General features: G+C 38.3%; 1 protein-coding gene and 1 long non-coding RNA gene across 3 annotated transcripts in view; one reads left to right on the plus strand and one right to left on the minus strand.

Moving 5' to 3' along the window:
• The window catches only part of GABRA5 (gamma-aminobutyric acid type A receptor subunit alpha5), an 82,652-nt gene extending 74,549 nt beyond the window's left edge, over window positions 1-8,103 (plus strand). The window contains exons 9-11 of the mRNA XM_042941266.1: window positions 250-402; window positions 3,336-3,547; window positions 6,889-8,103. Coding sequence (XP_042797200.1) covers window positions 250-402; window positions 3,336-3,547; window positions 6,889-7,191 — 668 coding nt within the window. The 3' untranslated portion in view covers window positions 7,192-8,103. The remainder of the gene's footprint in view (window positions 1-249; window positions 403-3,335; window positions 3,548-6,888) is intronic.
• Window positions 232-6,636, minus strand: LOC122221730. 2 transcript variants are annotated; one of them, XR_006203416.1, is made up of 6 exons: window positions 6,527-6,636; window positions 5,219-5,373; window positions 3,821-3,970; window positions 1,406-1,492; window positions 1,116-1,250; window positions 232-502 (listed from the first exon to the last, which is right to left on the minus strand). It is a non-coding gene; the product is annotated as an uncharacterized LOC122221730 (long non-coding RNA). The 2 variants fall into 2 exon arrangements; XR_006203417.1 differs by lacking the exon at window positions 5,219-5,373.
• Window positions 8,104-17,009: the final 8,906 nt, after the last annotated feature.

Raw genomic sequence — 17,009 nt, forward strand, 5'->3', positions numbered from 1 at the left:
GATTTTCCCCAGGAAAAACATCCACCAGGAAAGGCTCTTCAGAGGCTGGGGCTCAAAAGACTTACAGAATGACGGCTAAGAAATCTATGCATCCTCTTTCATCTCCTTCATCCTAACAATACAAACAAATAGTTGTCCAGTGGGAAGGTGGAAAGAAGGGGACTTCTGGACTGCCTCTGGTTCAGGGGCAGGAACCATAGGCAGGACTGTAGGACAAGTGGTGGCCCGAGTTAATTTGTTTATTTGCAGGTGAATACACAATCATGACAGCTCATTTCCATCTGAAGCGGAAGATTGGGTACTTTGTCATCCAGACCTACCTTCCCTGCATAATGACCGTGATCTTGTCACAAGTGTCCTTTTGGCTGAACAGAGAATCAGTCCCTGCCAGGACAGTGTTTGGTGAGTGTCCCCAAGCCAGGCCTACACTGGTGTTTTGTGACTGCTTCTAACTACCCCCAAAGACCAGCCTCTGAATGACTAGTGCTGTCTGTTCTGTGACCTGGAAAACAAACAGACCAATTAATAAAGAATTCAATGTTAAGGATAAGGATTTAGGATTGCACTCTAACAAGGTTTTAGGAAATGACACTTGGTCTATTTGATCATTGTTTCCATTTTGAAAGCTTTTGCTGGGAGGCTTTTTTTTTTTTTTTTTTTTTTTTTTTTAGGTTTGAAACTGGTAGCAATCTGTCTTATGTGAGATTTTGCTACAGTATTTTCACACTTCTCCTAAAGTACTGCTTTTTACGTTATCAAGCAGTTTTCTTTGAAACGTGATACCACTTTAAAATTAACTCCCAACAGGCATTCAATTTACCATATGTGGTATGGTAATAATAAATTACATATCTATATATCATATATACCATCATATGGTGTCTATGATATGAATATATGGATATTTTCATGTATAAATAATAAATATATATTATATACACATATATATAAACATACATATACAAATATATACATGTACACATACATACACATATAGGATAACCATTTAGTAGAATAACATCATTTGACATCCCTAAGACGTAAATGAGGTTTAGCAAGATCTAGTTCAGGAGGTACCTCAGCATAGCAGACATAGTTCAGCATTTGACTCTTACCTGGAAATTCTGCTTCCTCACATTTCAGTAGTGATACTAAAGGTAGTTTTGCAGGTCAGTTGCAGTAATGGAGGCTCACATATTTCTAAACTGTAAGGTATACTTCATGCCTCAGCTCTTACTGTTGCACTTTCCCTTGAAAAGAAGGTAATCGTGACCAGAATTTTATGTTAACACTACCATAATTCTGTAGGAAGCTTGAGAGCCCAGGGAGTTTCTAAGTGAGTGGCCCAGGAGTGTTCCTGTCAGACTATCTCTCTACCTCCACCTACATGGCCAGCTTCACTTACCCTGCTTCATCCAGCTTCAGGAATGTTTCGGAGAGGTGTGGAGGTTGACTTATGGCTCCAGCTCTTTAGGGGAACATTAGTAGGTGGCTGAGAAAAAAAAATAGTTTGGACAATGTTGCATATTAGCATCTGTTTCTTCTTGGAGATTCCAGATGCACATTAGGGTGTTAAAGGACCCAAAAAGTTGCAAGAAGCCTGTTAAAGGTCATGCCAGAACACTTTCCAAGTACAATGATTAAGTGGATTTCTAAGAAAAATCAAATATGCCTACTATTTAATAATTAATATTTAATTTATTAATATTAATAGTGATTTCTCTTAATTCTATTAAGAATTAAGTGGATTCTATTCTATTAAGAATAGTGGATTTCTATTAATTCCACACATGGTACCATGTTCAATAAGGACATATAAATACCTTTGAGGGATGACATTGGATGAAAACTAAGCTGCTGTGACCACCAGTGACATTATGCCCTTGGTGCTGTACTGGTTTCCTAAGGTTATATAACAGAGTACCATGCCCTGAGTGGCTTAAACAACAGAAATTAATTGTCTCAGATCTGGAGGCTACAAGTCAAAATCAAGAGGTCAGCAAAGCTTGTTCCTTCTGAGGGTTGTGAGGGAAGGGTCTATTTCAGGCCTCTCTCCTTGTTTCTGGCAGTTTCCTGGCTTGTGATAGAGAATTCCAGTCTTTACTCAGTATTCTTCCTGTGTTCATGTCTGTGGCACCTGTCATGTTGCATCAGGGCCTGCCTTAACAATCTCATTTTAACCTGATTATTTCTGTAAAGGCTATATTTCCAAGTTAGTTTACATTCTGAAGTTCTGGAGGTTAGGACTTCAACATATGAATTTTGGGCAAACACAATCCAACCCATAGCAGGTGCATTGTGCCCACACCCTATGCACACAAGTGCACCCTTGTGCAAACAAAACTGGGGTGAGGAGGAAGACACAGAGCATGTGGAAGTTGTGTGGGCTATAAGGGTCCTGCGGATCCTGGTCTGAATATGGGTTCTCAGTTGTCAGCTAGTGAAATGGGGTACATTGCTAAGTATTTTTAAATCTTTAAACATGTCACCTGTGAATGGGGATAATGACACCCATCCAGAATGTAGCTTAAATCAATCTGGCACTTAGTGGATGCTATATAGATGGCTTGTAATCTGCCAGTCCTGAACGTTCCCCTCCACGTATCTGGCCTTGCTGCATTATCACTGCAATGTTTCCACAGAAGCCAAGGCAGACTGGCCACAGACACCCTGCACAGTGGCTTTTAGGGGACATTGATCCCTCTTGGATGGAGGAAAGTACTGAGACTCAGATTCAGACATGGTGCTTCTACTGCACTCAGCTTCTCAGTTCCTCAAGGTCTGCAAGTTGGATTAATACATGTAAAAGCAGGTTTGTCTCTTCAGGTTGCCTTGAGTCCACTATTCATAGGGTGCCTAGCAAATTTTTGTGAAACACTTCACTAGATGCTATGTGAATGTCATTACCTGTTCTCCATTGGGTATTGCCCCCATGGAACAGAGGAACACTACCTATTCAACACATCTTTGTTGAACAAGAGCTATTTGCTATTTGCTTGGTTCAAGACAATGGGGACACAGAGTATGTGTATATATCAGACCCAATCCCTACCCTCCTCAGCTTGTATTCTCGAGGAAGGAGCCAATTAATAAGGTAAATAAAATAAGCAATAAAATAGCAAATAAATGCTATGAGTGTGTTAAATGTTATGAAACTGTAGAGAGGGAGGTTCTGTCTGGTAAAGATAACTAGTTCACTGATAAAGGTAACTAGTTCCTTTCCTGTCTTCATCTGTTATGGTCAGGGGTGTTATACTAGGGTCTGGGGGCCAGTACTGATCCTTGTTTCCATTCTCCCTACCCATCCCCTCCCACACCATCCCCAACCACCACAGGGGTGACCACGGTGCTGACCATGACGACCCTCAGCATCAGTGCTCGGAACTCTCTACCCAAAGTGGCTTATGCGACAGCCATGGACTGGTTCATAGCTGTGTGCTATGCTTTCGTGTTCTCTGCGCTGATTGAGTTTGCCACCGTCAACTATTTCACAAAGAGAGGCTGGGCCTGGGATGGCAAAAAAGCCTCAGAAGCAGCCAAGGTCAAGGTACTGACTACATTTCCCCCCCTTCCTCCAGAGAAAACATTTATGGTACAAAATATCAAATATAAGACAAGTGTTTCTCCTCCCTATCTCCCACCCACCCCCAACAAAAAAAGGACTCCTTCCCTTGTGTTGAGGGTCTCTACCAAGTCTTACTTACAACAGGTCCTATTTCAACTTTGTTTTGAATCATTAGCTTCGATCAAGCAAAAGGTCTGGTGTCAGGTGAATGGCTTGAGCTGTTTAGACATAGGTCTGCTATTTTTGCTAATGTACCTTCTGTCTGTTCAGTGACTACTTGTCCGGTTCTGAATTGTATATTCTCTGTCACTCTCTTTTGCCACTACACCATACAGTAGATCTTCTGCAGGGTGGCTTTAAGGGCATGTGGAGAGCATGCAGCTTACTGGAGGCAGCAAACCCTACCTGAGGAAGAGATGATTTGGTTCACTTAATGATGCACAGTTATTGTGGAAAGCATTACTCTGTTCAAAGCAATTAATTATCAGGTATTTAGAGGGTGATTTGTGCCTAAATCTAAGGAATATTTGAAGAAAAAAGGTTGCACAGAATTCCAAGCTGAACCATGTCCTTGGGGAGGTGAGAATAATCTACATGGAGCAGAAAATGAAACAACATTTGATAAACTGCTAATTACACCATGCATTAAACAAATAAGCAAAACCTTTGCTCTGAAGAGAGTAGATCAAAGTTATCAAAGTAGACTTGAAATAAAAATCTGTCCTTTGAAAATTCAGCATGAAGGGAGTCCTGGAAAGTATTATAGAAGACTAGAATTGTCTGACCTGACCTCTCAGTCAGGGCCACAAACCAGGAACAGCCACCCAGGGCTGTCTCTTTTTGTTGAGGACACTTATCAGTGTCTCATCGGTGGCCTCATGCTTGCTTTTTGCATTTAACACAACTATTTTCTTTCCGGTAAAAGTCAGAGGTTATGACTTAAGCTGACACATCTGATTCTTCTCACTTCCAAGGGCCAGGTATCCCTTCCCATGTCAGAATTCCAGTCATGGAAAACTCATTTTGAAGTCCAGCTTGCCTGGTTGGAGGAAGGCCAAGTGGGGTCTGTGCTGGGCCCTCTCAAAGGAGATAGGATGGGGGGGAGGGCCCTGACAAGTAGCAACCTTAGGAGTGGATGTTTTGGGGGTTGGGGATGGAGTGGGGGCACAGGAGTTAGCTGACCACAGTGGATTGGTGGTGACCTGGGAAAACATTTGTAGAGGCAAACTAGAGATTTTTGACCCAATCTTCTGGACTTGATGGTAAAGACAAAAGGAGCTATGGAGGATGTTTGTTGGGGGAGGAGCATGAATGAAATTGGGAAAGAGGGCTTCCCAATGCCCAGCCCTGTGTTGCCTGAAGTGAAATGATTGCTAAGGGTCTGAGTTTTGATGGCTATGTGACAGTGGACTGGAGATACTCAAGTATGAGTACAAGAGCAGATGGGAGTTTATTGCATGAATTGAGGCCTTCAGGCACACATCTCTGAATCTAGGAGGAAAGAATGAATGGAGAGCCCTAAAATGTTGTCAGGTAGGCTCACCATCCTTGTCAGCCTCCACTTTCACACTTGGCCCTACTTTTATTACTACTTGCCATAGATCTGGCTGGCAAGACCTTTGGAGAGGGAGGAATGAAGCCAGCATGGTTTACCTAGTCCTAGATTAGCACTGATCTTTTAGAATAAGCAGCATGCCTCACTGTCTTGTGGAACTTCAGTGCTTCATGTTGTCCTTCAAAGGCTGTAGTGCTGGAGAATCCCACCACTTAGGACTGAAAGGTTCTGTGCAGTTGAAGCATCAGGGCATCTAAAGACATTTGGGTGGGTAAGTCATACTATGAGACATGGGTAGTGCACATGAATTATTAAACATAGTGTTAGCCTACTCATGTAAATTGACTTTTACTTAGAAGTATAGAGCTTGAAAAATAGACTGTGTTCACCATTGTCACATGTTGGGATCTCCAGAGGCAAATGCCAGGTAAGAGTTTGGAGTGCAAGGTAGTTTGTAAGGATGAATACAGATGAAAGAACAGAGAGGAAGTGACATTCAGCAGAGGAAGAAGTTGAAGTCAGCCCTGAATGATTTGGAGCTGAAGGCTGTCTCCTGGCTGCTCTGTCTGCATCTGAGCAGCAGGTGGACCTAGAAGGGGGACTGGGACACATCTCAATGAACACCACAGCCATTGTAATTGTGCTGAATTCTGTACTACTGCTCATTCCCCCAAGTAAAACACATGTTATCAACACAGATTAGTATCTTCTAAAGCATCTGTTCTTTTCTTGGCTACACCAAGAGTTGGGAGCCATTCAAGGCAGTAAATTCATAGTTATGCTTATCAGTTTCTTTTGGCAGACCAGTGTGGGTGTGCACATGATCACTGATATATCAAAGAACTGTAGTATTTCTGAAGAGTAGGCCAGAGGGTCCCTACTGTAGCCCAGGACTGGTGTAGCCTCTCTCACCATGTCCCCATGCTCTCTGCATCTGGTTCCATATTGATTCTTCCTCTCTTTTCACTTACTTCCTCTCACTCCTTGCTCTATGTGCTTCCTTCCTATTTGTTATCTTTTTCATAGTTTTAATGGTTGACATATTTCCTTTAAGTTACTTTCCTGTGTTTTCACAAATAAATTTTATTTAATGGCACTATATTAAGGAACAGCTTTTTGCAGCATTTTATTTTATACGTTTGCAAACAAATGTTTGTTATGTTTAAAGAATTTCACAATGAAAATCTGTCATTACTGTCTAATTTTCATCTATCTATCCATTCACTCATCCTCAAACCGCCTTTATACTCTTATGCATTCCAGAGTAAATGTTAAAGGACACTATATTTCCCACTAAATATATTTATATGCATGTAAATATATGTATATCATTAACAAGGGTTCAATATTGGTTTCCATTTGATTCTTTCAAAGAAAAATTTGCATAGTGTAAAATGCACAGATACCAAGGATACATTTGATGAGTTCATCTGTGTAAGCCAAATCCCTGTCGAGATAGAGAATATCACCAGTTCTCCAAAAAGTTCACCATGCCACTTCCCAGTCAACAAAGCCCTTTATAGTCTCCACCTCAACAAAGATAACCACTATTCTGATTTAGAATTACTTTGCCATTCTAGAATTTCATGTTCAAGACTGACCATGTGGTGTTGTAGGCTTAAAAGTCTGTGGAGAACTTCCCTCCCCTAGAGCTAAGCTGATGTTTCTGTATCTCTCTTTTGAGAGATAAACCTTTAGAACCTTCAGAAATGATTTGACAATTGCCTGAAAATAGCATGCCCTTACAATTTTATTATATATTTTGCAGAAGAAGGAGCGGGAACTCATACTAAGTAAGTCAACAAATGCTTATACTACTGGGAAGATGACCCACCCCCCCAACATCCCAAAGGAACAGACCCCAGCAGGGACCTCAAATGCATCTTCAGCCTCAGTAAAGCCTTCCGAAGAGAAAACTTCTGAAAACAAAAAGACTTACAACAGCATCAGCAAGATTGACAAAATGTCCCGAATTGTATTCCCAGTCTTGTTTGGCACTTTCAACTTAGTTTACTGGGCAACATATTTGAATAGGGAACCGGTGATTAAAGGGGCTGCCCCTCCAAAATAACTCACCATACTCCCAAACTCCAGGAGAGCCATACTTCCAGCAGAATGGTTACCAAGGAGAGGTTGAACTCAGAGGGACTCCATATTCGGGCACTGTCTTTCAGGAAATTTTTGCATGTTTAATAATGTGTACAAATAATATTGCCTTGATGTTTCTATATATAACGTCAGATGTTTCAAAGATGCCACATTGATAAACAAAGCAAACTACTTTCTAGAAAAACAGGAGACAATGGCTCTGACACTCAGATACTCAGTATCTTACACTGATAGTTTACAAACAAGATAAGTATATTTTTAACTGTTCCAAGTGTTACCTAACAATGTTTTTTATACTTCAAATGTCATTTCATACAAATTTTCCCAGCAAATAAATATTTTAGGAAATGCTCCATGATATTACTTGACCAACTCTCTTGGAAGAAACATAGATCACAAAGAGCACATTTTTCATTAAAAAGGAAACTGTGGGCATTTATGTACAAAACTAATTGCCTTTGATAATTCTTACTGTTCTGAAATTAGAAAGTACTGCATGATATTACATTAAGAAATAGATTAGGCAAATATTTATGCAGATAAATTTAATAACAGAAATATATGATATGCTAGATGAACAGATAAAATATTTCCCCAGGGAAAAATTTAACTGCTTAAAAAAATCCTTTTTTTCTTTATTTTGGAAAAGAAACATTTCTCCCCACCCCCACCTCCCCATCCAACTGAATAATGATCAGTGAAAGAAAAGGAAATGTTAAAACAAAAAGTTATGTGATGACAGTCTTGGCATTTGGCCCATGCATTCACTGGCTGAAACATTGACCACCTCTTGCTGCAGCCAGCGTGTAGTGTTTCAGTGGTGAGAAACTGTAATTGAGTTATTTTCCATTTTATTTCCTTGTACTTATTTCATGACTGACTAATTGCTCTGTTAGCTTTTGTATATGAACCTTAAATGTTCATTAAAAAATAAAAAAAGAACTGATCTTGTGGATAATGTCATTGTTTGAAAAAAAATCCATATTTTGATGGGCTCATTGCCTAAAAATGACATAAAGAAAACCAATCATGAAATTCCTTGCAAAAAAAAAAAAAAAACTCTTGGTGATTCATGTCTGTTTCAATCTAAGTCTCTAGAGTAGAGTACCAAAGAGAAAGCAATTTCAACCACACGGTAAATAGGTAAAACCAGAAGTTTTTTCCCATACATACATCACATGGGTCTCTCCTTGATAGAACCTTCCCTGACAGTGTTCCCAAGCTGGGTGCTTGCTATGGACAAGGTAACTGCTCAGTTCTTTCTCCTTCCTTTTGCTGTGTGTGAACAGTGATGCCAAGTACTGCATTTAGACCATTTACTTACTGTTGGAGGAAGTATCCAAGAATAACGTGTATAAAATGAACACTTCCTGCCTCCTCTATGACTCAGTTGGAATTATAAAAGGGGAGTTATGATCGGGACCCTGGGTGACTTAGTTGGTTAAGCATCCTACTTTTGATTTTGGCTCTGGTCATGATCTCGCAGTTAGTGAGTTTGAGCCCCATGTTGGGCTCTGCAGTGACAGTGCACTGCTTGGGACAGCCTGCTTGGGATTCCTTCTCTCCCTCTCTTTCTGCCTCTCCTCTGCACTCTCTCTCTTTCAAAATAAATAAGTAAACTTTAAAAAAGGAGTGGTTATTGGGGCACCTGGGTGGCTCAGTCAGTTAATCATCTGACTTCGTCTCAGGTCATGATCTCATGGTTCATGGGTTTGAGCCCTGTGCCGGGCTCTGTGTTAACTGCTCAGAGCCTGGAGCCTGTGTCAAACTCTGTGTCTTCCTCTCTCTCTGCCCCTCCCCTGGTCATGCTTTGTCTTTCTCTCAAACATAAATAAAACTTAACAAAAATTTTTAAATAAAAAATAAATTTAAAAATAGGGGATTATTTATGATAGTTAGCAAACAGTATCAAAATTATACCTGCCTATATTGACTACATAATGATACATAGTTGTTAATTTTTTTAAGTTTATTTATTTTGAAAGAGAGAGGAGGAGAGCAAGCAGGGGAGGGCAGAGAGAGGGGGAGAGAGAGAGAGAGAGAGAGAATTCCAAGCAGGCTCCGCACTCTCAGTATTGAGCTCAATGATGTGGGGCTTGAACTCATGAACCACAAAACCATGAGTCGAAACCAAGAGTTGGATGCTTAACTGACTGAACCACCCAGATGCCCAGGTACATAGTTCTTTAATACCAATTTACCTGACTGTGTTTGGTAGACATAGACATGGCCATGGCCATGGCCACTCACACAGGCAGATATTTAGCAGCACCTTTCATCTTGAATAACCATGTAAACGCCACTAACATCCATTCATTGAGAACTCAAAGGATTCATCCCATAAAGGCTTTTCATAGAATTCAAGGTCACTGATCATATTTTATCAGAGTAGAATGAGAGATCATTCTTCAAAAAGATGGGTGTCCATTTTCCGCTATCTCTGCCTGATTTCAGGATATTACACATATAAAGGTAAAAGTCAACAAAAAAGTGCGATTAAATCTTCAAGCAGGAAGTGTTTCTCTATTACAAATCGTGCTATATTTGTAGAATAATGTATGTGGTTTTCTTTATACAACAGCATAGAATCTGCTATAACAAAAGGCAAACCTGAGGCTCAGTCTGAAGCTTCTATTTTATCTATTGTTTAGTTATTCTTTCTCTATGGTCTTTTTTTTAATTCTTTTTTTTTAACATTTATTCATTATTGAGAGACAGAGAGAGACAGAGCATGAGCATGGGAGGGGCAGAAAGAGGGGGAGACACAGAATCTGAAGCAGGCTCCAGGCTCCGAGCTGTCAGAACCCAACGCAGGGCTTGAACTCACAAACTGTGAGATCATGACCTGAGCCTTAGTCAGACACTTAGCCAACTGAGCCACCCAGGCACCCCTGTGTAGTCTTTACAGTTTAGCATTGCATTGTAGTTTGGAGAAAAATATACTATAAGTTAGGTCTAAATGGCTATACATACAAACACTTTAAACATCTAATGGAAAATGATATCTTCCATATCAAGTTGCAGTAATTTTCTTGAAAAGTTCTAGCCTTTGTTACAGAGCACCCTAGGAGCTCTGCTGGGTGAATTCCAGTTTGAAGATAGCTTATTGCATTTACATTCTGCTCAGTCTTAAAAATGATTAATATTTAGTGAAAAAGATCACATTAGTTTTCTGCTTACTGATTTTATATTGTAGATATTTTGGTGTTTGTTATTTTTAGTGAGGACATAATAAAGAATCACCTTGGGAAGAATGATAACAAGGTAAGAAATAAAATTTTTTGGAAATAATTATAAATTACAATGCCCTACTTTTAGAATGAGGATATGTATTTAAATGTATCTCTTTTGACATTACCATAAATAGAAAGAATATTCTAATAAGCCAGCAATCAGAATTACTTCTGTATTTCTCAGGAATCTATGGATCTATATAGGGCAGGCTTTGGCTAAAGTTGGTCTAAATGCTAATTTACAGTAATGGGGTTCAAATGCTTCTAGAGTAACTATCAAAGTTAAAATGGTTTAGCAAACACCACCCCACCCTTTGAAGGTTGACAAAGAGGTTGTAAATCTTCTAACCTATTTGTATGGGAATGTCTTACAAAGTGGTTTATGTCTCCTATGAAACAAGCTATGGGAAATAGGTACAGTAAATGAGAAATCTGTTTTACAACTAAGGATATTGAAACCAAAAGATGTTAATCCACAGGCTCAAATCATATCACATGTTAGAAGAAAAAACAGGCCTAGATTTTAGTTTTCATAGTTTCTAACTCTGAGTTCACAACACCATGTGATTGCTTCCAGATGGAAGTAGATTTAGAACCAAAATATAACCTACAATGAAAAATTGTGCTTTGTGCTCTGGTTGAATGATTATCTATCTATTAAGAACACCTTAGAGAGTTTTTGGGCTTGTTTTTATTTTGTTTGGGTTCTTTTTTGGCACTGAAAGCATTATCTTTAAGTCTGTCCCTTCCTTTATAAAAACTCTGTGATCTTAGAAATTCCTCTGATAGAATGGACCTGTCAGGATAGCACTCTCTATCCCACCTCCCCCTCAAAAAGAGAAGCAGAGAAGGGGGGAAGTGATAAGGAAGAAAGATGCAGGGAGCAAGAATGGGCAGAGGAAGGAAGGGAGGTGAGGGAGAAGCACTGATTGACAGGAGCCACATATCTTGATGTGATTGCCCCTTCCAGAGGACTGACATAAGTGATTATGGTTACTGCATTGGGAGAAGTCTGCCTCAAGGAGAAAGCAAAACTATGATGTGACATCAAGTCTTCAATCAACATTAGCTTCCATTGTAAGAACTAGCTTCAAATCAAAAAAGTATTTTTGAAAATTGGAAATGCCATAGTTCTCTAGTGAAAACAGTGTTTTAAATATTTAAAAATTAGTCTTAATGTCTTTTTTACAACACTAGCACATCTGGGGCAATCAATGCCATGAGTAGACATGGCTATGAATTTGAATATGAATAACTCTGATCATTCCAATTTACTTGCCAGATTTTCAGGTAATGCCTTTAAAGTGTGCAAAAGGTTCATTTCATCAAAGATTTGCATGATTATCTGTTTGGCACTGTCATTTTCAATACTCTCTCAATCCTAAACTTGGATTCCCTGTATCTTATCTTGAAATGAGCATGGGTTCTTTATGGAAAACTGTGATTCAAAAATATTTACTGCTTAAAATGTTCCTAGTATAAAAGTCTGAAGAAATAAATTTCCTTAGCTTTTCTGAGTTCAAACTGAAAGACAAAATCAAAGATCAGATACTATATTTTATACTGTATAATTTTAGAAAGCAAATTTTGAAATGGGCTGTAATTGACACAACACTAATTTAAGTCCAATTTATTCTACAGTCTTCATGTTGCCACCACTGTCTCTCTAGCACCTTGCACTATTCCAGGGCAGCAACTGCTCAGTGAATGTTGGAGGGAATGAATATTGGATAGTGGATGGACTGGATGTCATGAAACCTCTTTTTGGGTAGGGGTGGTTATATCCCAACCAAACAAAATATGTTAAGAATGCATAAGATAAAAATTTCAAGATTTTGACGAACTTATCAGTATTTCACATAACAATACTGGGAACAGATTCCCACATTGTGACCACAGGCTTGGTCTGACAGGTTGACCCTTGTGGTAAAGCGATCAAAAAATGTATTAGCCAGAGGTGAGACTTCCAGATGGTGGAGTTAGTACCTCAGAAAATTCTCTCCCCTCAGAAAATGACAGCACTGGCAAAATTATCAAAATCAACCATTTCAGAACTCTGGAAATTTAACCAAAGACATACCACACATTAAAAGTACTTATTAAAGAAAAACTCCTAAGCCTAAGTTAGAACAGTGAAGTCTATGACACTTGAAAATTTTTTTTTAATGTTTCTATTTATTTTTGAGAGAGAGAGAAATGGGGGGAGGGGAGAGACTGAGCATGAGCAGGGGAGGGGCAGAGAGAGAGGGAGACACAGAATCTGAAGCAGGCTCCAGGCTCTGAGCTGTCAGCACAGAACCTGATGCAGGGTTTGAACTCATAAACCACAAGATCATGACCTGAGCCAAAGTTGGATGCTTAACCGACTGAGCCACCCAGGTGCCCCAAGTCTATGATATTTTAATTTAGGAATACTCCCATCTCCCTACCGACTCTTTAGAATGATAACCTGAAGACCAGCAGTCTTGCTGCTACCAGAGGGGGCTGAGGTGACTTGGAACTCTGCAAAAAACCCTGCCCCTAGAGCTTTGCTACTATTTAACTTGACTTAGAGCTTCATAGAAAAGCTTTATTCCCAGGGCATAGCTGATAACAGTAGAGACCAATAGCAGTCAAGGAAGGTAAATATCATGACTTCCTAAGGCTATGATATCAGCTGGGCAAGAAGGAGCCCAGCCAAAAATTTAAAAGGAAGATCTAGGCAATTACACGTCCACAGTGGGCCAGGAACACCTCTGACATATTCCTGAGGATCTGGAATGCTGTTCACATGGTCAGAGTTATGTGAACAACAAATAAAGAGCATAAAGAGCCATGAAGATGCAGGAGTGATACCTAGGAGGCCAGGACTAAAAATTAAACAAGAATTAAAACAAAGATACTTCACACTACACAGGATACAGACACTACAGAACTGGTCCTAGGAAGTCACTAAACAAAACTAATCCCCAACAACAAAAATAGTGCAACAACAAACAGTGGAAAGGTGGGAAGGATGATCTGATTTCAACATTACTAAAATATACATCTAGTATTTCCAGTTGTCAACAACTATTAGGAGATATGCAAAGAAACACTGAAGTACCGTCTGTATACAGGAAACAAAACAATCCAAAGAAACTAACCCTGAGGGTGCCTAGATGTTTTACTTAGTAGGTAGACTTTAAATAAGCTTTTATAAATATGTTCAGAGAACTAAAGGAAACCATGTTTAAAGAATTAAATTTGCTTTACCAAATAGATAATAGTTATACAGAGATAAATCATTTTTATAAAGAAGCAAATAGAAATTTTGTAGTTAAAGAGTACAATAAATGAAATGAAAAAAGTCACTAGAGGGTGCCAATATCAGATTTGAGCAGACAGAAGAAAATAACTAGCAAACTTGAAGGTATGTTAATAGACATTTTTGTCCAAAAAGAAAGAAAAAAGAATGAAGAAAATAAACAGAGCCTACGGAACATACCTATGGAACACCATCAAATGACTGACGTGTGCATAACGGGAATTTCAGAAGAGTAGAAAGATAAAGAAAAAGAAATATTTGAAGAAATAATGGTCAAAACTTCCTAGAATTGATTACAAACATTAACCTACACATCAAAGAAACTCAGCCAACTCCAAGTATACTAACCGTAAAGAGATCTACTCCTGGACACATTATATTCAAGCTGTTGAAAGCCAAAGACATAGAAATAATCTTGAAAGCAACAAGAAAAGATATTTCTCATGTACAAGGGATCCTCCATAAACTTAGCTGACAACTCATCAGAAACCATGGAGGCCATAACAGTGTTGAAAGGAAAGAGGGGGAAAAAAAAACACACTCTGTCAACCAAAAGTTTTACATCAAGGAAACTTATCTTTCAAAAAGGCAACTGAAATAAACAGAATCACAGGTAAATAAAAATAGAGAAAATTAATTTATAGCAGACCTACCCTAAAAGAAATATCAGATGAAGTATTTCAGGTTGAAAACACATGACGTTACATGGTAACTGGAATCCACACAAAGGAAGAAGATCAGTAGAGGAAATTACATACGTAAATATAATAGAAAATATAAATGTATTTTTTACTCTTTTTTTCTCCTGATTTTAAAAGGTAATTACATAAAAAATCATTATAAAACTATATTGTTGAGTTTACAAGCAGTAATTTGTTGGATAATAATATCACAATGCGGGGAGGACAGAGCACTATACTAGAAAAAAATTTCTATATACTGTTGAAACTAAATTAGTAGTAATACAGTAAAACGTTGGATTGCGAGTAACTTTTTCTGTGAGTCTTCCACAAGACAAGCAAACATTTCTAATAAAATTTAACTTGATAAACGAACAATGTTTTGCAATATGAAGAGTACATGTTGCCAAATGTCACATGATCACAACTGAGCCAATGGTTCTTGAAATTCACTTTGATATACAAGTGCTTTGGATTACAAGCATGTTTCTGGAATAAATTATGCTTGCAAACCAAGGTTTTACTGTAATTTCAACTATATTGTTTCAAGTTGAAACACATATTTAATCCCCAGAACAACCAGGAAGAAAATAAATAAAAGGAAAAATAGTAAATGATCCAACAAAGGAATTAAAATGGTGCACTAGAAAATAAGGCAAAAACAAATAACACAGGGACAAAGGATATATGAAAACAAATAGCAAAATAGAATATGTAAATCTAATCATATCAATATTACATTAAATGAAATGTATTTAGGGCTTCAATCAAAAGGCAGAGATTATTCAGACTGGATTTTTTTTTTTAAGATCCAGCTATATGCTGTCAATAAGAGACAGGTTTTAGGAGCTCCTGGGTGGTGACTCTTGATTTCCACTCAGGTCATAATCTCACAGTTTGTGGTATCAAGCCCCAGTGGAGCCTTCTTGGAATTCTCTCTCCCTTTCTCTGTCCTTCCTCCCTCAGTAAATAAATTTTAAAAAAAGAGGGGCAAATTTTAGATTAAAAAACACAAACACATTGAAAGTAAAGGGATGAAAAATATATACCACACTTGCATACAGTACCCAAAAGACCACTGGAATGGTTAAACCAATAGCAGAAAAATAACTTTAATGAAAAAAATAATTAGTACAGTCAAGGTGGGAAATTTATAATGATAAAACAGCTAATTCCTCAGGAATATGTAACAATTAAAAACAGATACATACCTAACGCCAGAGGTCCCAAATATATGAAGCAAAAACTGTCAGAATTTAAAGGAGAAATAGTTCGGTGATAATAGTTGAAAATGTCAATACTCTACTCTCAGTAACTTATAGAACAACAGACAGAACATCAACAAGGATGCCAAAGAAAAAGTAGCACTATCAACCAACTTGACTTGACTGACGTCTATAGAACACTTCACCCAACAAGAGAAGATACACATATTCTTCAAATGCACATGCACCATTCTCCAAGAGAGTGCATTTTCTGTGCCATGAAAGAAGTTTAACAATTTTAAAGAGACTGAAACTGTATAAAGTACGTTTTCAAAACACACTGGAATTAAATTAAATATTTATTGCTCAAACCAGCAATAAATATTTTTTTAATTTTTTTAAGTTTATTTGTTTATTTTTGAGAGAGAGACAGAGAGAGTGAGCCGGGGAGGGTCAGAGAGAGAGGGAGAGAGAGAATCCCAAGCAGGCTCTGCACTATCATCATAGAGCCCAATGTGGGGCTTGAACTCACAAATTGTGAGATCATGACCTGACCCCAAACCAAGGGTCTTTGAGCCAACCAGGTGCCCCCAAACCAGGATACTTTTAAGAGGGGTTCAATACTGATAATTACACCAGGCCAACAGACATAAATGAAAACTAACTTGAGAAAATCAAGGTATGTGTTCATCCTGCCTTTAGTAGTGAACCCACTATACACTTTCCCATAGTCCCTCTACTCTGCTTCAGTTATGTCCATGGTGAAGCCTACCTCATCCTGTAGACTTTCAAGTTTGCAACACATCTTCTAGAACAATTTGAGTTGGGTTATTTCACTTTATTTTCAAATGAATTAATCTTAAATTCATTATGCCCTGTCCTTATTTAAAACAATATTTAAACACACAGTTAGAATTTTTTTTTGACTTTTGTATTAAATCCATATGACAAAAGGTGGGCTATGCAACCCTTAAAGAAAAGTTTGACTTTTTCCCTTTGTTACATTTGGCTACTGACTTTGTCTTGGCCTTGGGGATGCTTGGCATTTTAAAATGGTTAATTTCTAGTTATAGTGTCTACCTGGAAATTCTAGAAATATATACCATTCCAAATTTCAAACATCCTAAAACCTTGATATGGTAAATAAGAGATGGAATGAGATATATTCCACTTTTCTCACCTAACAAAGCCTGATTGTATGGAGGGGATATTTTTTAAGTTTATTTATTTATTTTGAGAGGGAGAACATATTCATGCACAGGGAAGAGGCAGAGAGAGAGGGAGAGAGAGAATCCTGAGAAGGTTCCACGCTAAGAGTGGCAGAGCCTAATGTGGGTCTCTATCCTACGAACTATGAGATCCTGACCCGAAATCAA

This window comes from Panthera leo, chromosome B3 (assembly GCF_018350215.1).
Source record: "Panthera leo isolate Ple1 chromosome B3, P.leo_Ple1_pat1.1, whole genome shotgun sequence".
Classification (NCBI taxonomy): Eukaryota; Metazoa; Chordata; class Mammalia; order Carnivora; family Felidae; genus Panthera; species Panthera leo.